We start from the raw sequence: 24,865 nt of genomic DNA on the forward strand, positions 1-24,865 counted from the left end.
TAAACCCACCAACAGAATAGTATTGAGGATGAAGATAAATTTAAATGTGTCACTTGGGTCTGAAAATACGCCTGAACACGTGTATATGAAGGAGTCTCTGTGCTCAGTGTGACACAGCAGAGCATTGAGGCCTCTGAAAGATGCTAATTCCACCTCAGGATGCATTAATAGGGATATAATGTGCAGAATGAAGGAGGGGATGGTCCTTCATTCTGACCAGATCATGCCTAAAGTGCATTGGTCAGTCCTTGAGTCCACAGTCGATCAGACAGATAGTGACATTGTGGAGTGTGGCCCTAAGAGAGGCCTGGACTGAGTTTGCCTTAGAAATGATGTTCTATAAGGTGAGGTTGGGGGCTGGTACCAGGGGGATGATCTGTCTTTGTACTCAAGTCTCAGGGGCTGTCCTGGGGTAGAAGCAGCAGAGGTGGTCTGTGTGGTCCTAGATGGCAGAGCCAGGTGACAGGAGAAAGTTAGAGAAAGACTGTTCTGCTCAGTGACCAGGAAGGACTTGGTAACAGACAGAGAATCCAGTTATGGGGGAGTGAGCTCCTCATCCGTGAGGCGTATAGCAAAGGATGGGTGACCAGTGGATGAGATGGTGTGAGAGGGTGTTTGTTCCAATCCAGGTCAACGTGGAGGTCTTGTGATTCTACCTGGAAGAGGCATGGGGAAAGGAAAAGTCTGCAAGAATGTAGCCGGAGCCTGGGGGGGGAGCGGGAGCTGGGACGGGAGCACCCAGACACAGCCCAGGACTCAGGATCTAACCGGCCACTGTCTCTTGCTCCCCACAGACAGGAGGGAGGTGAAGGTGGGAGAGTACAATGCTGTGGCCGACACGTTGGAGATCATCAACGACACTATCAGGTTCCAAGGTAAGGCAGGTGGGCTTCTGGGAGGAAGGGGCCTGCTCAATTGCTCTCAGGCCTGGATACTGTCTGAGGATTGCAGACAAGCTCAGAGTCCTGTCCTGGGGAAGAGGGAACATCCTCTTCTCTCAACACATGCATACACTTGCTCACTGAGCGCAGAGTCCCCACCACTCACATGGGACCTGGGTTCCAGGTGCAGCATGGGTCACTGGAATTTGCATGGAGTACTGGCTGTCACTGAGGCAGCCATGTTTAGACCAGTCAATGGCCAGGAGTAATTCTTTTTACATGTGACCCAGCTAAATTTAGCTCTATCTCCTCCTCTGGCAAGGGACTTGGTTGGGTTAGTAGTAAGTCCTCTCCACCTGCTGCTCTTCCTAGAAGACCATTGCTTCTTTTCTTCTGCTAGAGAACTCCTCTTCAGCTGCTAGAACCAGATCAGATGACACCTCTTCTGTGTAGCCTTCCCTGATTGCCCCCAAGTGAGCTAATGGCTCCCTTCTCTTGGCTCCCACAGTCTTTTATCTCTGCCTTTCCCATAGCCAATGTCACTTTGCATTGGAATTCTTAGGTTGTTGGACCATAAGCTTCCTGACTAGATCCTATTTGACTTTAAATTCCTGGCACCAGCCAGGGTCTGGCACATGTTGGAGATTGAATGATATTTGATAAAAAAATGAATACATGATTGATCAAGTGAGTGGATGAATGGGTGAGGGAATAAATGAATGAACAGGTGAACATACGAGTCAACGAAGTAGTGGGTGGGTCGTTGGGTAGATAGATGGATAGATAAATGGATAGGTGAATGGATGGTTGGGTGGGTGGATGGATGAATGGATGGACTGATAAATAAATGACTGTATGGGTGGATGAGTGAATGGATGGGTGTGTGGGTGGGTGGATGGATGAGTGGATGGATGGATGGATGGATGGATGGATGGATGGATGGACGGATGGATGGATGGATGGACGGATGGATGGATAGATAAATAAATGGATGGATGGGTAGGTGGGTAAATGGATGAGTGGATGGATGGATGGATGGGTGAGTGGATGGATGGGTGAGTGGATGGATGGATGAGTGGATGGATGGATGAGTGGATGGATGGATGAGTGGATAGATGGATGAGTGGATGGATGGATGAGTGGATGGATGGATGAGTGGATGGATGGATGAGTGGATAGATGGATGGATGAGTGGATGGATGGATGAGTGGATGGATGGATGGATGGATGGATGGATGGATAGATGGATGGATAAATGGATGAATGGATGGATGGATAAGTGGATGGATGGATGGGTGGATGGATGGATAGATAGATAAATAAATGGATGTGTGGGTGGGTAGGTGGGTGGATGGGTGGATAAATAAATGCGTGGAAGGGTGGGTGTATGGATGAGTGGGTGTATGGATGAGTGGGTAGATGGGCTTAACTAGTCTTAACCCCCTCAAGTCCATTCTGCCCTCAACAGCCAAAATGCCCTTGCTATCATGCCATGCTGAAGATGCCCCACCTCTGCTCAGAGCCCTGCACAGTCCCCATTGCTCACAGCAAGGAGCCTCATTCCATGGTGTGGCCCCAAGCCCTCCATGAAGGGACCCCTCCCATTCTCTGCCTCCTCTTTCAGATCTCCCAACCAAACTGCTTACAGTTCCTCAAATATGCTAAGACACGACTATGCCTTTGCCTCTGCAGGGCTCTTGACCCAGAATGCCCTTTCCTCCTTGTCTTCCTGGTGGACAGCCAACTACTCATCTTCTGAGGTTTAGCTTTCCTTTCTGTAGCCTTTCCTGACTCCATCAGGCAGAACTTCACTCTGCTCCCTGCTTCCTGCTCAGACCTCCCCAGGCCTAATGTTATCAACCACCTGGATGCTGTCATTAGAGGCAGTTTGCATAGTGGTTAGAGCACGAGCTTCAGAATTAGGCAGATCTGGGTTCAAATCCTGTTGGCTTTACCACTTACTAGCTTATAAAAGCCACTTAACATCTAGAAAACTGTTGCCCCCCCCGCACCTATAAAATGGTTCTCTCCCCATGAGGCTGTTGGGTGGATCAAATGAGAAAATCTCAATAAAGTGCTCAGCTAGTGCTAAGCATTCAATAAATGTGATTGCTTATTATTGCCTTTCTCTTTTTACACAGCTAGTATGTGTGTTCCTTGAGGACAGGGACTGTCTTGCTTATCTTTGAATCGCTGGTGCTCAGCACCGGGCCTGACAGGTGGAAGGTGATTATTAATGATGATTGATCATCATTCATGATGATGAAGGAAGGAATAGTGATGGGTGAAGGAATGGTGAAGAATGGATGGATAATGAATGGATGGATTGGGTGAGGAGCAAGAGAGAAAACTCAGAGCGGCTGCCGTTACTAACACTTCTGATAGGTCATTACCGCTTGGCTCCCATAACGTCTTAGTTAAGATGCTCTGTGTGGAGGTGCCATTTCATGGGGACAGAAGATGGAGTAAGGAGGAGGAGATGTTGTCAATTTTGTGAAGTTGTTTCTACACAAACAACTAGTGGTCATCATAATCAGCATAGTCATACGTTCATAGTCGTCACATAACCTTTGATCCAAAGCTCAGCCTCCTTTCTCAGTGGGCAGAAAGGAGCTTATTCCCAGCCAAGAACTCATGGGTGCCCCCAGGATGGCTCTTGTGTTCTGGAGCCAGAAGGCACCTGAGCCAGCCTAATGCAGCCCAGGCTATGCGTAGGGGGAGAGGGGAGGAAAATGGAGAGTGGGGAAGAAGTCTTCAGATGTTGAGCCTTCACTTCTGGAAGCAAGAAATGGTTTTATCTCTATCTCCTTGTGTCTGCTTTTGCCCTGACTTTCAGCCCTTGAAGCCACTTCTTGAAAATGTGACTTTACCTGGAATTGCTTCAAGCTTTACATTAACCATACGAGCAGGTTCCTAGCTGTTTTTGAACCTGGCAACTTCCCTAGACTGCTTAGATGGTTCAAACTCGTTCTATCCCCTGAATGTTTCCAAACACATTTGAACTTGCTAGCAGTGTTTTTTTTTTTAAAGATTTTATTTATTCAGTTTTTCCCCCCAAAGCCCCAGTAGATAGTTGTACGTCATAGGTTCACATCCTTCTAGTTGCTGTACGTGGGACTCGGCCTCGCGTTGGACGGAGAAGTGGTGCCTCGGGGCGCTCCCGGGATCCGAACCCGGGCCGCCAGCATCAGAGCGCGCGCACTTAACCGCTAAGCCACGGGGCCGGCCCGCTAGCAGTGTTTTAAACACAGATGTTCGGGGGAGTTCTCAGTCCCTGCTGCCACATCTGCTCATCCTCTGCTTGTCTCCTGGCAATGGAGGCATCACAGAGGCTGGCACCAGTGGCACAGCCATGGTAGGGTCATCATGTCCCTGGTGGGTCTCCCCAGGCTCCCAGGTTGGGCCACCCCCAGGCATCTGGCTGATTCCATACATCCCCACTGGAGGGAAAAGCCCCAAATTTTCTCAATTCCACCAGAGAAACCTGACCTGAAATAGCAGCTGAGAAAGAGGGGATTTGCAAGAAGTGGAGTGGGGTGGGAGGCCTCCCTGCATCCCTCCTCCCAAGCCAGCGTGTACCTGGTAAAACTAAAACAGGACAATTTTGCCACCATCCATAAAGATGAGTTTGCTCTGAGGCCCTCAGGATTCCCCCAGGTTCCTGGTGCCTTTGAAGAAAGAGCAGGGACAGCTCTCAGTCATACAGAGAAATGGAATCCTGCAGTTTCAGTCCAGTCCTGGTGCAGCAGGGAGGGGAAGGCAAGCCGGTAGCTTCTGCCTCCCACGGTTGGTGAGTCCTATGAAAATGGGAAACCAAAAAGAGCATTTATAACATAATGACCTTGAGGCAGAAAATCCGCAGCCAGAGCACGTACCTCCATAAATTGACAGGCCTGTTGAGGGATGGTCTCTATCCCTGCACTTTGGAGCAGAGTGCTTGGCAGCCAAAGCCAGGTTCCTCACCCCCAATGGCACCCAGTGGTACCCACTCCTAGCACCCAGCCCTGAGCCTCTGAGCCACTGTTACCTTTGGGGATAAATGGCAATGGTTTTTCAGCAGGGTAATTAGACCAAATCAAAGTCTAGTCTTCTAATGGCTATTAAATGCATCACAAATCCCTTATTGATTCTATTTAGAGAAAGAAATAAGTCCTGGCGAAGGCTCCCTGCCGGGCATACTGGCCAACCACGGGAGCCCCCTCACCCAGTAGATGTGTCCTGCACAGAGTTTGTGCTCAGGGGCCTGGCAGATGGCAGGGACACCCAGGCACAGATGTTCTTGGGGACTGACTGCTCTAGGCTCAGCTGACATCTTTTCCTTGGCCTTCTAGGATCCGAACCACCGAAAGACAAGACCATCATCCTGGAGCAGCTCCGTAAGATCTCCCTCCCTCTCTACAGCATCCTCTCTGCCCTCACCATCCTGGGAATGATCATGGCCAGCGCTTTTCTCTTCTTCAACATCAAGAATCGGAATCAGAAGTAAGCGGCTCAGGCCCTCCTCCTGGATAGACTTTCTGGATCGACACCTCACGGGCAGCACATGGCAGATTCTCCAGGGCACAGAAGAAGTTTTTAGGGCAGCTTTCTAAAGCGTGCTGCTCGGTTGCCGGGATGTTATTAGACATTTCACATGTGCGTGCGCACTCACACGCACACACACACGCATGCATACACACACACAGAGGCAGGGCTACTGGTTGCACAGGAAGGCTGAGTTAAATGAAATTGAAGGGTCCAAGTCCATAGACCTTCTCCGAGCTTTGCGTAGGCCACTTTGTGGCCGTCCAGGAGGAGAAAACGGAATTCCCTGCCCATCCTGCCCCACCCCCCAGCATCCTGGGGAAGCAGGCCCTGCCGGAGAGGATCCCTGAGTTCTGCCACGGGCGCTTCCCATCAGTTCAGCACTTAGAGCCCAATAAGCCCCTCCTTCACATCATCTCGGTTGACCCTCAGATAACCACCCAGATTACAGATGAAGGCGCCGAAGCTCAGTGACGGAGGGCCGCTATCCGAGGCCACACTGCTGCCTGTGGCAGAACCCATCCCCTTGGTTTCTGGTCTTGATTTCTTTTCCTTCACACATGCCCTTCACTCTCTGGAGGAGAGAAGCTCCCTTTCTGAGCTTTTCTGGTCAGTTGTGGGTAGAACAGGCCACCCCCTCAGGCGGTGGTGTTGACCGAGCACAGCCAGCTTCTTTGGTTTCCGTAGCAAACCCCTGAACCCAGCTCCCTGCCTGTGGAGCGGCTGAGCGGGGGCTCAGAGTGTGGCCATCAGGGGACAGCCTCCGTGCCCACCCATAGGCAGTGCAGCTCTGCCCTCATGCCCAGAAGCCACGCTGCGTGACCTCCCCGGCTGCCAGGAACAAGCCTGATTCCAAAGAGAACAGGTTTCTTTCTCTCCCTGCTTGGACAGGAGGAATTTGCAGCCTCTAGATTTTTTGTTGTTGTTTTTAGTTTTTCTTTTTCTTGGTAGCAACTGTTTAGGTCAAACCTATTTCCTGAAGAACAGAAAATTCACGTGTTGTTTTTATCACCAATAACACATGTTGCAAAAAAAAAATTGAAGGAACTTTCGTCTACTCCATACAAACCTTAAACGATGACCATACCTATTAGCCATTTGGCACAAGGCCTGGGCACATAGTCAGCTCTCAATTAATGTTCAATTCCCTTCCTACAAGCTTCAAGAACTCCTACCACAATAGCGAGTTGTCCCTATCATAAGACTAAATTCCGTAACCACCCTCTCTTGACCTTCTGGCAGAAATTACCATTACTTTCTCTAATAGGCTGCCATCCATGTGAATTTTTTGACTGGCTTTGCAGATTTAAAAATCTGCAAAGAGATGGGAATTAAATGTCACCATGGTTCCAAATTCTCCTCATGTCTCTCTTCCTAAGTGCTGCCCATCCTTTAAGGTCCACCTCCTCCAGGAAGCCTGGCCTCTCCCCGCCCCAGCTTCCTGTGGTAATGAGATGAAGGTGCCTGAGCAGTTCATGGTTTGCAGAAGGACCTCCAGGGACACAGTCTTGTCTCAGCTTCACATGTGCCCCAGGCTGTGTGACCTGTGCTCCCATTTGACACATGAGGAAACTCAGCCAGGCCAGGTGACTTGCCAGGGGTGCACCTCTGCAGGGTGCTGGGGCCAGCGCTGGACCCAGTGTTCCCAACTCAAAAGGCCGTGTGTGGTCCACAGTTTACAGCAGGCTTTGTATTTCTCTGCCACTTTGACACATTACATTTGTAAAATGTGGACGGATTAATAGAACACAGAATGCAAAAGAAAATGCTCAGGGAACAATTGACCATAATGACAGTCTGCAAAAGAGCATTTGGACCATGGGGCACCCGGAAACCCAAGACATTCTAAGCGGATTGTGCTGGGGGAGCCAGACACGTCAGAGACTAAACTGCAGCTGGCTGATGATTTAACCCAGCCCTGGCTTGCTGGGCAGCTGGGACCCACAGCAGGATTCCTAAAGGAAGAGAGAGCAAAGCATGTAGAGTTCGGGAATATAAGGAATACCCCCAACAGCAGCCCAGGGAAGACAGGAGTAGGAGTGGGGATGGGGACTCTGTTGTCCATCTCCATCACCCAGTGACTGGGAAAGGTGTTCCTACCCACACCTGTGGCTCTCTTTGTGCACAGGACAGTGTGAGCTTCAGACAGCCAAAGTGGGTGCTCCTGCACCACCTGGTGACCACGATTCCTGAGCAGCCCCAAATTCTCACCTGTAGACCTCCTAGACTCGGTCCCCTCAGCATGGGGGAGCGTAGTGTGGCCATCTCCTCCCTCACATGGAAGGTTGCTGAACTTAAAATGTAGAATTCTCTAGATTTGGCATGTCTTCCAAGCCCCGGCCAAAAAAACCTGTTGACTTAACATTTTTGTGTAAACTGAGAATTAATGGTTGAAGAAGCTGATGCTACAAGCTGTCCCTAGAGAAGTGATAGGTGAACTTGACCATGGAAGAATCAGCAACTAGAAAGAGATAGTTGTCCAGGGTCCTTTGGTGAGGAGGAAACAACCCCTTGTAGGTGGCACAGCCTTGGGGAGGGAGGGGGTAGTGGAGGAAACCAGGACTTACATTTTCCTCCCCCTACTAGTGTTAGCAACAACATACACCTAGTAGCATTCAGAAAATATTTGTCGAAAGAATAACTACATTAGCAGTTCTGTTAACTGTATTCCTTTCTCTTGTCAGGCTAATAAAGATGTCAAGTCCGTATATGAACAACCTCATTATCCTCGGAGGAATGCTATCCTATGCATCCATCTTCCTCTTTGGCCTTGACGGATCTTTTGTCTCTGAAAAGACCTTCGAAACACTTTGCACTGTAAGTCATTCTGCATGTTCCAATGGTATATGATATAAGGTTTTCTTGGTGACCTCAATCATCAAAAACACAGATAGAAACCCAGAAATACATGAAAAGTTGTGAACAGGCAGAAGACAACCCATTCAGCCATTCATGCAATTCAACAGTATGGTATTGCTTGCAGACCAGAATGGACCTAAGTATTGCCTGTAAAATTAAGATCATGGGTTTAACAGGCCGCTGCTGGAAGACAGCCCACTGAGAAGTGACTGATAATCTAGAAAAGGGGGAAGAAAAGTACCAGCCAGAAAAGCCTCAGCTTATGGGGTCAGGGTCGGGCTTTGCCCAGCTACCTTGCTAACCATCCCGGAATATAAGGACACATCTGTGTGCATGACTTTGACTTGTATAGAAACGATCATAACTATTATTTTCTATGTAAGTAGTGTTTCTCCACTGTTTTTTTCCCTATTGTCCCCCTCAGGAGCCTTTTTAGACTTTTTTTCTAATCATCCCCCCATGAAATTTTAATACCAAAGATATGCTGTATGTCTGTTAATGTACTGTATGAGTATCTATAGTTTATACATAAAAGAGTAGTATTTTTTGTGTGTGTGTGAGGAAGATCGGCTCTGAGCTAACATCTGCCAATCCTCCTCTTTTTGCTGAGGAAGACTGGCCATGGGCTAACATCCATACCCATCTCTCTGCACTTTATATGGGACACCGCCACAGCATGGCTTAGCCAAGCGGTGCGTCGGTGCGCGCCCGGGATCCGAACCGGCGAACCCCCGGCCACCACAGCGGAACGCGCACACTTAACCACTTGCGCCACCGGGCTGGCCCCAAGAGTAGTATTTTTTCACGTTCAAGAACCAGTGTTTGTCCTCTGGGAACTGTACCACCGCACTGAGAATGCATGTATTTAAGGAAGCCCAAGACAGTGTAGTTTATTTACTATATTTTAGAAACATTATCCTGAAAATTAATTAGCACATTTTGAATTTTTGATGCCTAGTTGTTGTTGTTTTGTTATTATTATTGTCAGCTTTTTTAGAAGAGTTTATACACTAGCAATTGTGTAGAACTAACTCTCAGTTGAAAGTATCGTCGGCTTACTTTTTAGAATGAGAATGACCAGTTGGGATTTATTTCTGGACTTGGACTACTGTGACTTCTCAAAACTGGATTAGCCATTTGGGTCTCTCTGTTGTCTCAAATGCAATAATTTATACAATTCTCTGCCTGGAGGACCCGAGCTAAAGGGAAGGTCAGAGGATTGGTGTTGACCAGATGAATCCAAAAGCAACTCTTTTATCGTTGCTATTTTCTTTTAAGGTGTTAAGAGCAACGTAGGCCCTTTTTTGCAAAGCAGTCTCTTAGATTATATTTGGGGCTCTAAAGCCTCAGTGTGGCCCACGACTGGACAATCATGGATTGAACGTTGGCAGTGAGGAATAAACAAGTGGAGGGCCCCTTAAACGTGCTGCAGGTGACCACCCACGCCTTGGACTTCCAGGCTGGCGTTGGGTCCCTATGCTGGGGAAAGCACGTGGAAAGGAGGGAGGCCTCCAGATCTTTTGTCACACGTGATAGTGCTCCCCTGATTCCTGCAGGTGGTTAGACTGGACTGACCCGTACAGTTAATGTTACCAGTAACTTCAGTGTGAAATGTCTAGCAAGTGAGATGTCCACAGAATGCTTACTTTGTCCAGAAACGTCCATTTAAGAAGTGCATGGTCAAGTCCCCGATAGCCCAGGGGGCAGTGAGGTCACTGGGGAACTCAGGCGTCCCTCCTCTCTAGGGTGGACCTGGAAAGCCGGCAAACCCCAGCTGCTCCAGGGCTCACTCAGTTCAAGCTTCCTACTCAGAGTCTTTTATTCCAAGCCCAGTGCTGCCCCCCTGCTTTATTCTGGGGGTTCAGGAGGTGAATTCAAGAGTCACAAGTCCCCCGTGTGCCATTAGGAGTCAGCTTCTGAAGAGGCTGAGCTGCTCAAAGTCCCTGTGGGTGTGGTTTAGTGGTTTGTTCCCTCAAGATTGTGAACCTCTGGCACGAGGATGATGACGCAGCCTGTGGAAGTCTTGCTCATTTTGGGGACGGTGTGAAGCCCGTGGAGTCCCCTACATTTCTGCATCAGCGTGACTTTTGTGCCCTTGCAATTTCACGAGCACCGTGTGTGTCTGTGGTTAGCCCTCCTGGGCACTGGTGAGGCCTGAGCAGGGGCCGCTCCTGAGGCGCCTGAAGAAGCTAAGTGAGGAGCAGGGGAGGTTTCCTTCTTCCCTCTGTGCTTGGGGCTGCCCGCCCCAGGTTTGAGGAGACCATGATGACAACATTAATGAAAATGGTGCTGGGGGCTGGTTTGGCGACTTCTAATTTACACAGTGCTCTGACCCCTCAGTGGCATCCCTGAGAGCTGAGGGGCCCACCTTGGTCTCCCAGCCGAGAATCAGGGGAGCAGAGCTCTACCTTGGTCCATCCTGGGGCCTCTGCCCGGCTCCTCGTCACTGGCTGCCTGCACTCGGGAACACACCCACGGCCTGAGTTCGAGTCTTCACCCAGCCCTCGGCGAGTATCTCCCTCCCAGAAAGAAGCTCCTGGCATCTCACCCTGCTCACGAGCCAAAGACTGTTGAAGCCTGGGTGCTGTCTCGAGTTGACCTGAATCCTACAGACGCTGGTGACGCAGGCTGGGGAGCAGAAAAGGACATCCCCCACACCTGGGCTTTCTTCTTTTAATGAAGCCTGACCTTCTGCCCTGGGAGTCATGCTCGTTTGTAGGGGGAAGGCTGTCCTGGGAAGCCTGGCAAGGCGGCATGAATAAATCATAAGGCTCTTTCCAAATCAGCATTAGCTCTGCACACGCGGGCTCCGAAGACGTGAGGGCCCGGCTCTCGCCACCCCTAAGGATTCATTTATTTGCAGTCAGGGCTGTTTGAGAGGCTCTGCAAAGGGGAGCCCACGTCCATGACTGTGGGGGAGAAGGCATGAATTAACCACTCTGGACTGAATTGGGTCAGCACAAACGTGCGCATGGGTTAGGGCTGGGGTCGTTTCTTTAATAATTCCCAGTAGTGCTCAGGAAGGCCAACTGAAAGCTCTTGAATTGAGAGCCTAAATACCAGTCCCCAATGGGTGCAATTTGATTGTGCTCCACCTGCTATTCCAGGGGGTTAGTTCCTTTATTTCACCTGGGGCCTCTGTTCTCTCTGGGCCTAGAAGGTGCCCCCAATGAACTCCCCCTGAGTGGGAAGAAGGAGGTAGAAGCATGGCCATCTGGTGCAGCGAGCACAGATCTTAAACCACAGCCTGGGCTCAACTCCCATCTCCTACACTTCCTAGCTCCTGACTGTGGCAAGTGACTTACCCTCTCTGAACCTCAGTTTTGTCATCTGTAAAATGAGCGTAACAAATCCCAATGCACGATCGTGGTGTGGGCTAAACAAGGAGCATAGGGCGAGTGGTGGGGGTGGGGTAGGCATCTTCCTTCCCCCTCATAGTATAATTTCCTGGTGTCCCGCGCTGTGTTCTGTAGGAAATCTTATAGGACAAGGCACAAGGTAGAACATGAAGCCAGCTTCAGCTCTGGAGCAATATAAGTCATAGTTGAGTCTGTTCTCTTGCCATGTGAATGCCACTATTTTTTTTCCATTATTTTTCAGTATGGAAGCTAAACACAGTGATAAACCATGAACACCACCTCAAGAAGGAACTATGACAGTCACAAGATTATTCCCTTCCAGGGGCTGTTCCTCTGCTCGGAAGGGCCATTATAACTTGGACAGGGGGGTGGGTGCATGTGTGAGCGCGCGCACACACACACACAGCTCCTGCTGGGGAAGCAGTTACCCTTAGTTCCCATCCCCCACTCCCTTTGACCCTTTCCGGAATCTTCCCCGCCTGGTTTCAGCAAATCTTGCAAACAGCTCCAGCTACACCGTGCTGTCTCCCTGGACACTGTGTGGGTAGTGGAATCACCATAGCAACGTGGCCCCTCTGGGCACGGAGCTGCCAGTGAGGACAGTGCTGGCCGTGGGCCAGAACTCGCAGCTTACGTGCTGACCAGCTCAGGAATCCCAGCCCCCGGCAGCTCAGAGAGGGAGCAAGCGGGTAGAGGAAGAGAAAAGGCGCTGTCTTCCTCGTGGAGTCCTAGGCAGGAGCCCCGGCACGAGCCTGGAGGGGTAAGAAGGGACTCCACCGTGAGGATGAGAAGACCCAGGTGGGCCTCGGATCCCAGCGCGGGTCTCGGCCTCGGGGCTCTCAAGGAGCATCCTGGGTTGGGGGTCATCCGCAATGTTGTGTTAACTCCCCGAGCCTGTGCCCTCGTGAAATGCAGTACTGTCGCTGTGATTGACTAAGGGCCAGCTTTCTGCAAAGTGCAGCTTTTCCTTCCGATCCCACAACCTCCTGACAAGGCGAAGTTCGCTGTCCCCACTTGACGGGAGGGGAAACTGAAACTGTCACACGGGGCTGGGTGGCAGGAGAGAAGTCTGGAACTAGCCCTGTTGGACCACAAAGATGTCTGAAATGTTTCATGCATCTTTTTTTTAATAAATATTTCTGTTTTTTGTTATCTGGTTTAGAGCGGGAGAAACAGATCAACTAAATTCTTAGGAATGTGATCCAACATTTGTCCCAACCAAAATTTTTGTCCATTCAGATTTTTAAAAATTGAGATACAATTCCTATACCATAAAATTCACCCTTTTAAGGTGTACAATTCAGGAGTTTTAGTATATGTATTCATTAATATTTGGTGCATCCCCAAAGTATACGAAAGTGCCTAGCACATAAGAGAGTTGCAGTAGGATCACTTGTGTTCAAATCTCCACTGCGCTACTTCCCAGCTGTGTGACTTTAGTTAAGTAACTTACCATCTCTGAAGCTTAGTTTACTTCTCTGTAAAATGGGGATAGTAATAGGGTTGTGAGGATTAAATGAGACAGTGCATGTAAAGCACTCAGTGTCTGCCACATAATAAGATTCAATAAATGTTAGCCTTGGGCCGGCCCCGTGGCTTAGCGGTTAGGTGCCTGCGCTCCGCTGCTGGCGGCCCAGGTTCGGAACCCAGGGCGCGCACCGACGCACCGCTTCTCCGGCCATGCTGAGGCCACGTCCCACATGCAGCAACTAGAAGGGTGTGCAGCTATGACATACAACTATCTACTGGGGCTATGGGGGAAAAAAAAAAAGAGAAGGATTGGCAATAGATGTTAGCTCAGAGCCAGTCTTCCTCAGCAAAAAGAGGAGGATTAGCACGGATGTTAGCTCAGGGCTGATCTTCCTCACAAAAAAAAAAAAAATGTTAGCCTTTATCGTTATGGATGAGTGAATGATGGGTCTATGTCTGGATAATTGTGCTCACCCTTGGACACTGCCAGGAGAGTCACTGATAAAGCATCGTATGCTTGGGATGAAGAAGAGGCCCGAACACTGGCGTTGGTGCTGGTCGATTGGGTGTAGGTGTATCCGTGGCCCCTTCTGCTAGAACTAGGTCGGGGACAGACTCGGGGCTGCCTGAGTCAAAGCCGAGCTCCTGAACCTCCGCCGCCTCGAGTGCCGGAAGGGGCCTTGGGGCGGGCTGCGAAGGAGGTGAGAATGACGCTGGTGGGGCCTCTGAGGGCGCTTGGACGTGAGTCCCCAGTCACTGGGGTCTGACGTAAGACCTAGGAGAAGCTAGTTCAGCTCTGATGGCAGCTCAGGGGAGTGTGGCTCACCTCTGGATCTCCCAGCTGCCTCCATTTGCTGACGATCCTGCCTCCTTTATTTATTTTTTTACTTTGTATTAAAGTAAGTATATATATATATACACATATCATAAGTGTATAGCTCAATGAATTTTCACAAACTGAACTCAGCTGTGATTCCAGCATCCGGATCAAGAAACAGACCGTTAACAGCATCCCAGATGTCCTTCCCACCCATTTCCGGGTACTATCCACACCCCCTCGAGGGTAAGCGCCATCCTGACTTGTACCTGCACCAGCAGTGCTGCTCAGTGTGCACATGGATCCCCGGGGATCTGGGCGAATGCTGACTCTGGCTCAGCAGTTCTGGGGGGGCCTGAGATGCCGCATTTCTAACAAGTTCCCAGGGGGTGCTGATGCTGCATCCAGAGACCACACTGAGTAGCAAGGTCAGAGTAGAACCCATGCTTTATTTTGGGGTTTGTCTCTTGGAGACTGGCCATGAAGGAGAAATGGAAGCACCAGAAACCTTGTCCGGTGAGGCTCAGCTCGGGGAGGAAAGGGCCTCCCGGGCCTCCACCCTGGCATCTCGGGAAGCAGGGCTGTCCTGTCACGGGACGCGGGGCTGGATTCCGGGTCCTGGTGCATGCTTGCAGCCGTCCACCCTGCTCACAGGAGGTGCGTGAATCAGTTGGGGATGGGCAGCCACTGGGAAGGGAAGGGGTCGTGGGGGCCCAGGCACTGGACTGGGGAGCATGATGCCCTCTTCCTGCCCTCCCGGACGTGCTAGGATTTTCTAACTCTAACTCAAAAGGCAGAGGCTACCTAGGACCACCCGTCTGGCCCCCCAGTCAATTCAAGTCTGGTAGGAATTAGTGGTGTTCTCGGTTAAAAGGCTGTAAATGTCTCTGATAGTTTTTGCTTGGGAATTTCTCTTTGAGGCTGTGGAGAGAGAACCTGATGTAATAATGTGGTTTGGGGACTGTTTCAGCGTGTCATCCGTGCTTTTGTGGCTGGCCATGTAAAGTGCTTTGTGATTTCAGAAGAAGACGCCCACAGTGTTTGATGGTGGCCTTGCCTGGCAGGTTCAGACCAGCTGAGGGAGGCGGCCATGGGGACTGGCTCTGACAAGGCCTGTTTGGGCCCACTGGAGTCCTGGACAGGCTGCTGCTCCCCTCTTGACAGCAGTGGCCTTCCTACCCCCATCTCCTCTGGCCTCAGCCATCCAGGGCCTTCGTATGTGGGGGGCTCTCCTAGACCCTCTGACTTCCAGAGGAGGGGGCTGAGGCGGGCACCAGGGCCCCCCGATTCTCCAGCACATGGTGGGCAGGGGGTGTCCTCCCACCCCTCACCCCTCCTGTGGGCCACTGCAAGCCCTGGCCCTTGTCTCATGATTCGTTCATTCATGTGATAACATTTCCCAGGTGCCTACTGTGTGCCAGGGCCTGCAGGCACAGAGCTGGACCACACAGATCGCTGCCCCGGGGTGTTGGCAGTACAGACGGAAGATGTAGGTAAACAAATAACTCCCGTTCAGTATGTTGTATGCCCTGATGGAGACAGGCCTAGGGGGAGGAGGATGGACCAATCAGGAAGACTTAAGATAGGATGCCCCCCAGAATGAGCTGCTGTTTCTAAAAGTCCCAAAAGATACCTCTTACTTGTCCACAAGTTCATAGCAGCTGCAGTCACCGTGGCGCAGCCACCTCTCCTTCCCCTCTTGCCCCAGCAACCACTTGTTCACATCTTCAGTCCACTGAGCTGCGTGGAGGCACACATCAGCCCCTCCCCAACACACATCCACACCCCCTGCTACCACCACCCGTCTCCAGCATGCTGCGCTTCCAGAAAGCTCCCCAACCTCCAGTGGCTGAGGCACCTGCTAGGGTCACGAAGGGAAGGGGAAGAAGGGCCTCTTCTCTGTTCTGCTGCCTGAGCCAAGGCCACCAAGTACAGTTGTGCATTTTGTGCACTGCACAGGGCATGGGTATCAGGAGTGGGTGGATGCTAAATTTAGCCTGTGATCTTGAGTTCTTCAGCTGGGTGGGCCTTAAGGAGGGAGGGGTCCATCTCGGAAACGCCTCCTCCCAGAAGAGGCACCTTTCTCTGATTTGCCCCTAGGCTCCTAAGATGCCCCATTGGCCCTTACTTGGGTCCCAGAGTACCCCTGCTTGTGCCCAGAACCTCCTGTGGCCTCTTGAACTGTTCGCCCAAGAAGGCTTTGCTATACGCTAAGCCCTAGAGGGATTTTCCTTGCAGATCTTACTTGAAGGACCCTGGGAGAGATGGAGTCTTCAGAGCTGTTTATGGGGTGCGCTCGTCAGGGGCTTATTCCCTTGGGACACACCAAATCTCTCTACCACCCCTCGCCCCAGGAAGACAAGGCAGGCCCCGGAGACCCCGGACTGAAGTCTGGCCTTTCAGCTTCAGATTACAACGCCTCTCCCCGCGTCTCTTACATAACGGAGGTCTGGGGATTGCTTATGGATGGTCTGGGTCTTCCTTGTCTGCCTTCTCACTATCGATTGCCTGGGGTGAGCAGTCAGAATGAAACAAAAGGCCCTTTTTAGAACCTTTTTGGACAGTGGGAAAGCGTCTCGCCCACCAGCGTCCAGCCAGCCACCAGGGCCTCCTCCACCGTCTGACTCCGCAGCCCGGGGCCACATGCCTCTGTGTGCCAGGAGGCCCAGAACCCGGCAGCCCCGGCCATCGGTCAGACAGAGCTGCAAGAGAGGCTGTGTGTCCTGTTCATGCTGGTCCCCCAAAGAGAAATGAAAGCCCTTCCCTCCGCCAGGCACGCCTTCCCAAACAAATGGAACGAGCCGCTGAGCAGAATCGTCCTTGTCATAGATTTTTCTTTCCATTTGGAGACGTGCTCTAATATCTTTTTTTCCAGTAGACACTGAGATGGGCATTGCCTGCCAATAGTTCCCCTCCCCCGATGGATGTAAGTGTTCAAAGCAGTGTGCAGAGGGGTCTGAGTGCTTTATGGCTATGGAGAGAAAAGAAAAGACCTTAACATCAGAAGAGCAAATATGTTTAAGACTTTGGGAGAGAAAGTGAAGTTAGCTGTTTGTCTTGTGTTGATGAATCAGTAGAGGTTTGTATTAGAGGTGATGTATTGAAAGCAGAATCTGGGCCGGCCCTGTGGCTTGGTGGTTAAGTGCGCGCGCTGCAATGCTGGCGGCCCGGGTTCGGATCCCGGGTGCGCATCGAGGCACCACTTCTCCGTCCATCCTGAGGCCGAGTCCCACATACAGCAACTAGAAAGATGTGCAGCTATGACATGCAACTATCTGCTGGGGCTTTGGGGGGAAAAAATAAAATAAATAAAATCTTTAAAAAAAAAAAAAAAGCAGAATCATTAGAGCCCCTCAGAACCTTCTGGTTTATTTGGCATCACAGAGCCACAGAGAAGGGAGATACCTGGGACATCATCAAATAAAACCTCCCTCAGGGCAGGAAGTGCCCCTATAGCACCCTGATAGGGGGTCCTTCAAGCTCTGCTTAAATATGTGGAGTGACGGGGAGCTCACTACCTCTCAGGCAGCATATTTCGTTTGGGTGGAAGAGACCACTGAGGCCATGAACTTAGCCTCTTATGCCATCGAATGCACCAGTTCCCTCTGTGGTTTTCCTTTCCTGTGCTTGCTCAGGCTCGACTTACACATTTTTGATCACAAAGAAGTGAGTACCTCCTACGCTGGCCCCCCGAGCCCAATCACCCCGTCAGTGCTGGCTCCAGAGATTTAAAGGTGGACAAAGCAGGCCCTGCCTCCCAGTAGCAGCATCTCATGGGAGAGGCAGACAGGTAGCCAGGTAGACATCATCTTGGCGTGACCAGCACAACAGAAGCTTGCCTGAGGGCAGAAGTCACAAGGAGGAGGCAGCCATGACCTCCCTGCAAATCTGGAAGGGCTTCTCAGAGGAGGCCGCCCATGAATGTGAATTTCAGAGGACAAATGAGAATTTGTGAAGGAGACAGAGCGAGGAGTGGCATTCCAGGTGGAGGAAATAGCTAGTGCCGGGCCGCAGCATGAGGCAGTGTGGTGTGTGGGCGACATTTAAGCCGCATGGAATTGCTTGGGTGTGAAGTGCCACGTGGGGAGTGGCAGGAGAGGTGTGGGTGTTGGGGGTTTAACCTGAGGGCTCGGTGGGGCAGTGAAGGGTTGAAACCCAGAGAAACTTCCCTAGATTTGCGTTGGAGAACAGTCTCTCTTGGGGGGGCTGTAGGATGGATGAGCAGGAGGTGAGGGTGGAGGCGGGGAGGCCAGCTGGAGGCTCCTGCCATGGTCCAGTGAGTGATAAGGAACGCACGAACAAAAATTGGGTGTTGATTAAGAACCTCAACACTTTACACACCTTCTTCCATTTAATCCTCGCAACCACTCTGTGACGTCAGAGGCGTTACAGTTACCCCCATTTCACAGATGAGGAAATCGAGGCTCAAAGGGGTCACGTGACCTGCCCAAATTCACAGAGACAGTAAGTGACAAAGCCAGGACTTGACCCATGTCAGTCTGCCTCCAGAGCCCCTGCTCATAAGGACTAGTCCAGAAGGCACTGTGGGAACAGAGGAGGGTGGACTAACAAGGGACGTGGGAGTAAGATGGTCATCAGGCACAGCCCTGGCAGAAAGCAGAGCCCCCAGGGGTTCCCATGAAGAGACTCTAGTGAGGGGACCACCTACAGAGGTGTAGGCGGGGTTAAGGAAGCAAACAGGGTGTGGAGGCACCTGGAGACCAGCAACCGCACGAGGCCCTCCCACTCCTCGGCCTGAAAGCGTAGAGAGCAGTGTCTCCCTGACCCAGAGAGGGCCGGAGCTGTGTGGGGAGCCCAGCTGCGGCCGGAGACACGCGCAGCAGCGGTGGCCATGGGGGCACATGCCCGTCCTCTCTCTCCCGGCACTCTGCAGTCTCCGGATGGTGGCTTCCCTCCAGCCAGAAGCCGAGGGCAAGGGAGCCCAAGAGGCACAGCCCACCTCTCAGCACGGGAAAGGCAGAGAAGAATCGGGGGTGGTGAGGCAGGAGGAGATGGGCTTGGGGATTGAATAGGAGAATGTGGGTGGAGGAGGGTTCCCAGGGGATTTCCAGGTCCCTAACTTGGGTGACAAGTGGATAGTGGCAGTGCTCCCTGAGTTGGGAGGAAATGGAGCTGCCCATGGGAAGAGCTGATGGGCTCAGCTATGGCTGTGGAGTGTGAAGGTTTTATGGGACACCTAAGTGTCATCTAGATCTCCAGTGACAGTGGCATATGCAGGTCTGGAGCTCAGAAAAGAGACGGGAAAGCGTTAAGGGCATTGTCAGCACAAGGAAAGTGATTGAAGCCTGAGAGTGGGGGTGATAACCCAGGGAGAGCCCTCGAATGGTCAGAGAGAGTCTAAGACTGAACCCCAGGGTCAATTTCCATCTTAAAGAGATGGTGAAGGGGTGGAGAGAGAAATAACACAACCCTTTTGCAGAGGCCTCGCCCAGTGCTGCCCCTGAGCAGAGCCAGCCTGGGGCGGGTGGCTCTGCTGGTGGGGGTCCCACTGTCTTGCTTTCAGAGTCTCTCCTCCAGTGTTGTTTCATCATTGTCTGAAGAGCTGTCTCCAAACGGGATGTGAACACCACCATGTGCAAGGTGACCCACTGGGATCGTCTGTGGGAAGACTATATTACAACTTTTATTTATTTTTGGGGTCTTTTTAGTATAAAAAATGAAAGAAATTAAGCTTTACTAAGATTTAGTACTTGGACTGCCCCTGGGGCCCTGGCTTGGTGGGTGTGTCTGGTGGTCTTATGCAGGAACTCTCCTGAGAGCAGAGTGGTTGGTGGATCCGTTACACCAGACAGTTATGGGGCATTGTCCTGTTGAGGGTCCCCAAGACAACCCCCAGTTCAGTGATTCACTAGGAGGACTCCGCCTGTGGTCTTACTCACAGCAATGATTTATTACGGAGAAAGAATATAAAGCAAACCAGCAGAGGGAAAAGGCTCATGGGGCGAAGGCCGGGGACAGCAGGTACAGCCTCCAAGAGCCTCTCCAGGGGAAGTCACACAGGACCTGCTTAATTCCCCAGCATTGAATTGTGACAACACTTGCAAAGTGTCATCTGCCAGGGGAGCTCTCTGGAGACTCATGCCTGAGGTGTTTACTGGGGGCCGGTCACCTGGGCACCCTCTGCCTACCATGAACTAGAACCCCAGGCTCTCAGAAGGAAGGCAGGTGTGCAGCGTAAACCGCGTTGTTTGCACAGACAGTTCAGGCACAGAGTCTCGCTTGTCGCCGAGGGAACGGCGGGACCCCTCCCCAAATCCAAGTTCCCAGACAGACGCCGGCTTATGGGCCAACCTTGCCCGGGCCTTTCTGAGGAACCGTCCCAGGCCTGCTCTGTCACCCTTTTCTGCCCAGGTGTCCTCAGCCGTCTGAGGAACCGTCTCAGGCCTGCTCTGTCACCCTCTTCTGCCCAGGCGACCTCAGCCGTCTGAGGAACCGTCTCAGGCCTGGTGTGTCACCCTCTTCTGCCCAGGCGTCCTCAGCCGTCCGAGGAACCGTCCCAGGCCTGGTGTGTCACCCTCTTCTGCCCAGGCATCCTCAGCCGTCCGAGGAACCGTCCCAGGCCTGGTGTGTCACCCTCTTCTGCCCAGGCGTCCTCAGCCATCCGAGGAACCGTCCCAGGCCTGCTCTGTCACCCTCTTCTGCCCAGGCGACCTAGCCGTCCAAGGAACCGTCCCAGGCCTGGTGTGTCACCCTCTTCTGCCCAGGCGACCTCAGCCGTCCAAGGAACCGTCCCAGGCCTGGTGTGTCACCCTCTTCTGCCCAGGCGACCTCAGCCGTCCTCTGCTGTCAGTTGATGGCAACACGTTGCCGTTTCCAGATGCCACGTTAATCTTACATGATCGAGCTAACTAATTTACGTTATTGCGTCTTTGTGACTTTAGCCCTGCAAAATGGGCAAGCTGCCTGAAAAGGGTCACTTCAGAGGAAATGTAAGGTAAAGCAAATGTTCTGATAATGCTCAGCACACTGGAGTGACGTTCCCACCCAAAACAAGATGTCTTTGTCAGCCACGTGATGAGGCAAAAATATTATTTCATCTCTGAACATCCTTTTACAAATTTCCACGTTCCATGTCTACAATTGTTTTTCTGGTAGGAGGACGGGGTCAAAAATGCTTGGAGGCCATCGGTCGTAACAGTCGTGTCAACCTGTTAGCTTTCAACGTGTGTTGAGGTCACCGGGAGAATGTTCTCAGGCTGGTCAGCTACTCCCCCGGTGTCCTGTCCCTGACAGCCGACTCCAGGGCGCGGCTGCCCCTGATTTGGGCTGAGGGGACTCTGTGTGAGGAGGAGGCGGCTGTGCAGCCAGAGGGCTGGGATGGGACAGGGGGCTGAGTTCCAGGCTCGCCTCTGGAGCTGTGTGGCGGGCTTGAGAGAAATATCCTCAACACTCTGAGTCTCAGTCTCCTCACCTGCGGAGTGGTCTTCTCACTCAACTGATGGCTCCGAAAACTCATCCTGGTTTTTGTTGTTGTTTGTGTATTTGTTTGTTTTTGTCATTATATATTTAGCTTCTAGCCTAATCATGCTTACTGAATGAACTGAGTGAACGAATGAGCCATGAATGAAGAAGATGATGGTAAGGTCCCGTGCATCTCTGAGGGACTAGGAGTGTGTGCTCTGGTCCTTGAATAAGCTCAGGTCGACATTCGCAGTAATGGGCTCCTTCCCCCTCTCTGCTCTGTTTACTTTTCGTGCATCTTTGTATTATCACATGGGTAATGATGTGGCCATTCTACACCTTCTCTAAAGTACTGTGATTCACTCTTGCCTATCTGATTTCTCCTGGTTTTTGAAATTTAGAAAAAACAAAATAGAAGGATGAGTGCCCAGCTGTGCCCCTGTCAGCATTCACGCCTCACACGCCCGGGTTTCTGAGCCACGCTGTCACGCTGTCGTCCCTCCTTGACTTAGGGGGTCGGCCTTGCAGTCTACCCAGCCATTTCCTATTTTTACAAATGAAGTGGAAGGGGGAATGTTCTGTCTCTGAAGAGCTGGAGAGCCAAGCTGTTAGAAAGGCGGAGTGAGGGACTCGACTGGAGCATTTCTGGGAGCTTCCTCCCCGTGCTGACAGCAGCCCTGGGCTGGAATTGGGCCTGCCGATTCCCGGGACACGGAGGGCCTGCCCTGCCTGCTCCAGCCCTACTGTCTCTCTCCGTCTCCTACCACGCCCGCCTTCCTGCTGTGTTCAGTGAGGCAGGTGGGGACTTTTCCGAGGGAACTTAGCCCAGTCGAGCTGACGGAGAGCAGAAGAGAGACCAGCGCACAGGACTGTTTTGTCCCCATGAGTGGGAGGCCCCAGAACCCAGTGACACATAGCCCAGGGCTGGGCCAGGATGTGGGACCAGTGGGAGCTGGGCGAGTCTCCTGGGTGTTGGAGAGTGTCTAGTCCAGCTGGTAAGGGAGAAAGCTGGAGAGGCTGGGGTCGGCCATGATGGCATTGCAGGCAGGGAGTGGGCATCTGGGAGGCCCCCAAGACCTGACAGGTGGTGGCCAGCCCATCCCAGCCTGCAGGGATCCAGACTGTCGGCTCCTATCAGGGCTGGCAGTTTTCGTCAGCCACCAGCCCAGGGCGGGGATCAGGGTACATCCTAGTCCTGAGGAACAGGCGAGAGCCAGATAGGGCCTTCATCCTGAGCAGGCACCCAAGGTCCAAGTGTGGGCTGAACCGCCAGGCTGGCCTAGTGCTGAGTGACTGGACTCCTGAGGTCACGCAAGCAGAGGAGCGAGGCCTGACCGTGGCGGGAGGGGCTGGGTGGCAGGAGCAGGCAGCCTCCGCTCCTCTCCTTCTCCAAAGGCCCCTGGTGGGAGTGGGAAGGTCAGAGCCCTTCTCCCCTGGCCTTCCTCCCTAACTGAGCAGCCCCTCGTGATGGCCTGGAGCTGGCCTGGGTGCAGCTGCCAGTCGGGTGCCCCCAGGGCAAGCTCTGGCTGAGTCCTGCCCTGCTCTACCAGAGGGGCGGGTTTGCCAAGCACTGGAGAGGGGCCACGACAGGCTCCTTCTCCTGCCCAGTCTCAGCACCTGTGGCTCAGTGCCCTTCCCTAGCCCCTTCCCACAACTCAGGAGCTGGGAGTCCCGTAGAAGAGCTTCCTGGGGCCATCTGGTCTCCTACAGACTCAGGTGAGGACATAGAGAAGTCAGAGATTATGTTCACCTCTGCAGGTCTGTCTCCCCGTGCAGAAGGCGCTCAAAGAAGGAAGGGAAGGAGGGAAGACCAGAGGTCTGTTCTGTCACCCCTTAGTAATCCCTCGGTGGTCCTGGGGCCCTATGTGCCTGGCTCCCTCTGGGCGATGGGCCACCAAAGACAGGATTTGCATCTCACACGCCTCTGTGCCCAGGGCCCTGGGTCTGACAAATGGCTGCTAGAACTAAATGTCTATCAAATTGAAATGTGATTGAAGGACCAATGATGCTAGTAAAATTCTACAATATGTAAAGTGAACATCTGTCCCCATCATCTAGAGTCCCCCATTGGGAGCTCTCATAAATGACAGGGTCGGTCCACCTAGGAGATGGTAATGCCTCTGTTTTCTCGTGGCCTCTAGGTCAGGACCTGGATTCTCACCGTGGGCTACACCACCGCCTTTGGGGCCATGTTTGCAAAGACATGGAGGGTCCACGCCATCTTCAAAAATGTGAAAATGAAGAAGAAGGTAATCACTCCTCTTTCAGGGTGTTTGCAATGTTTCTTGGCATTTATTTAGCAAATATTTCTTAGGCACCTACTACGTATGAGGTACTGGGCTATATGCTGGGGATTCAAGATAAACATAATCCCCACCCCTCAATACCTTCAGCCTCCTGGGGAAATCAGACAGCTAACAAAGAGGTTACAACACACAGTGATAAGGGCTGGTTGGGGACATATGGAGGATACTGGGGTACGAGGCATTCAGGGAAGCTTTCGTGTAGGAAGGGTCACCTATGCTGAGACCTGGAGGGTGAGAGCGGATTAGCCTGGCAGAGACTAGGGAGTTTGTGAGCCTGTAGAGGGAACTGTGTGCACAGAGGCCTGAGGAGGGGAGCAGTGTATTCATGGAGCTGAGAGAGGCTCAGTATGACCGGGCGTGGGGTTTGGGGGGACAGGGTGCAATAGGAGGCTTCAGGGGAAGGCGGGAGCCACGGTGAGGAATCTGAGCTTTAACTTATGGGCAATGGGGAGCCCTTGAAAGAGGGGAGTGACACAGAGCAGGGACCTGATTCAATGCTTCCAGTTTCACAGAGGCCCTCAGAGGACAGGACCCCTGCCTTCATGTGGGTGGAAAGCATTTGCCACCCATGTGGTTGTGTCACCATCATGTTGACTAAGCTTGACTTTTAGGATGTGGTCATAGAGAAACTTTCTCCACCGCTGTTCTTGTTAATTCTTCCTGTGACGTGATCTCTCCCTCGCTCCTGGATAAAAACTCAGGCAAGTCTCATGACTTGGAAGGTCCTCTGGTCAGCAACTAATATGTGGAGTCCATCATAATATTCAAAACTTCCAGCTGTGTACAAGGGCACAGCTTCTCCCCACCCCATCAGCTCAGGCCTGCAGCCGGCCAGCCCCCTGCCCTGGGAGAGGGGGTGCCAGGGACTGCTTCTCTCTTTGGCCAGCCTTTTTTCCCGTCATCCCATTGCCAAGGTCTCCACACCCTCCGGAGTTGGAGCTTGGAGTGGTGGAAGGGGCAGGAAAGACCTTACTTGCCAGGAACTGGCATTGGGCTTGCTGGGCCGGGCAGGGGGTAAACAGGCCCTTTAGACTCTCATGAGGTGCTTTTGTGGGTTTTTCAAAGTTCCCCATTACTGGGACTTTCTCTCCTTGACGTGGGAAATACTCCCCCGCTTGGCCATTTGTGATTTCTCCCCCAGGCATGGCAGTCCCCCACTCCTGGGCTCACCTCACCCCTCTAGCTCCCCTTGGACGGGGCCACACAGCTCTCCCTGGCCCTGGTCCA

At 52.2% G+C, this 24,865-nt stretch overlaps 1 protein-coding gene across 1 annotated transcript in view; it reads left to right on the forward strand.

The window, feature by feature from the left end:
* The window catches only part of GABBR2 (gamma-aminobutyric acid type B receptor subunit 2), a 351,811-nt gene that overhangs the window by 262,452 nt on the left and 64,494 nt on the right, over positions 1-24,865 (forward strand). Inside the window, exons 9-12 of the mRNA XM_087419415.1 lie at positions 795-875; positions 5,213-5,363; positions 8,090-8,222; positions 23,474-23,581. Coding sequence (XP_087275541.1) covers positions 795-875; positions 5,213-5,363; positions 8,090-8,222; positions 23,474-23,581 — 473 coding nt within the window. The remainder of the gene's footprint in view (positions 1-794; positions 876-5,212; positions 5,364-8,089; positions 8,223-23,473; positions 23,582-24,865) is intronic.

Source organism: Ceratotherium simum, chromosome 29 (assembly GCF_057802395.1).
Source record: "Ceratotherium simum simum isolate JZ-2026a chromosome 29, ASM5780239v1, whole genome shotgun sequence".
In the NCBI taxonomy this organism is placed as follows: Eukaryota; Metazoa; Chordata; class Mammalia; order Perissodactyla; family Rhinocerotidae; genus Ceratotherium; species Ceratotherium simum.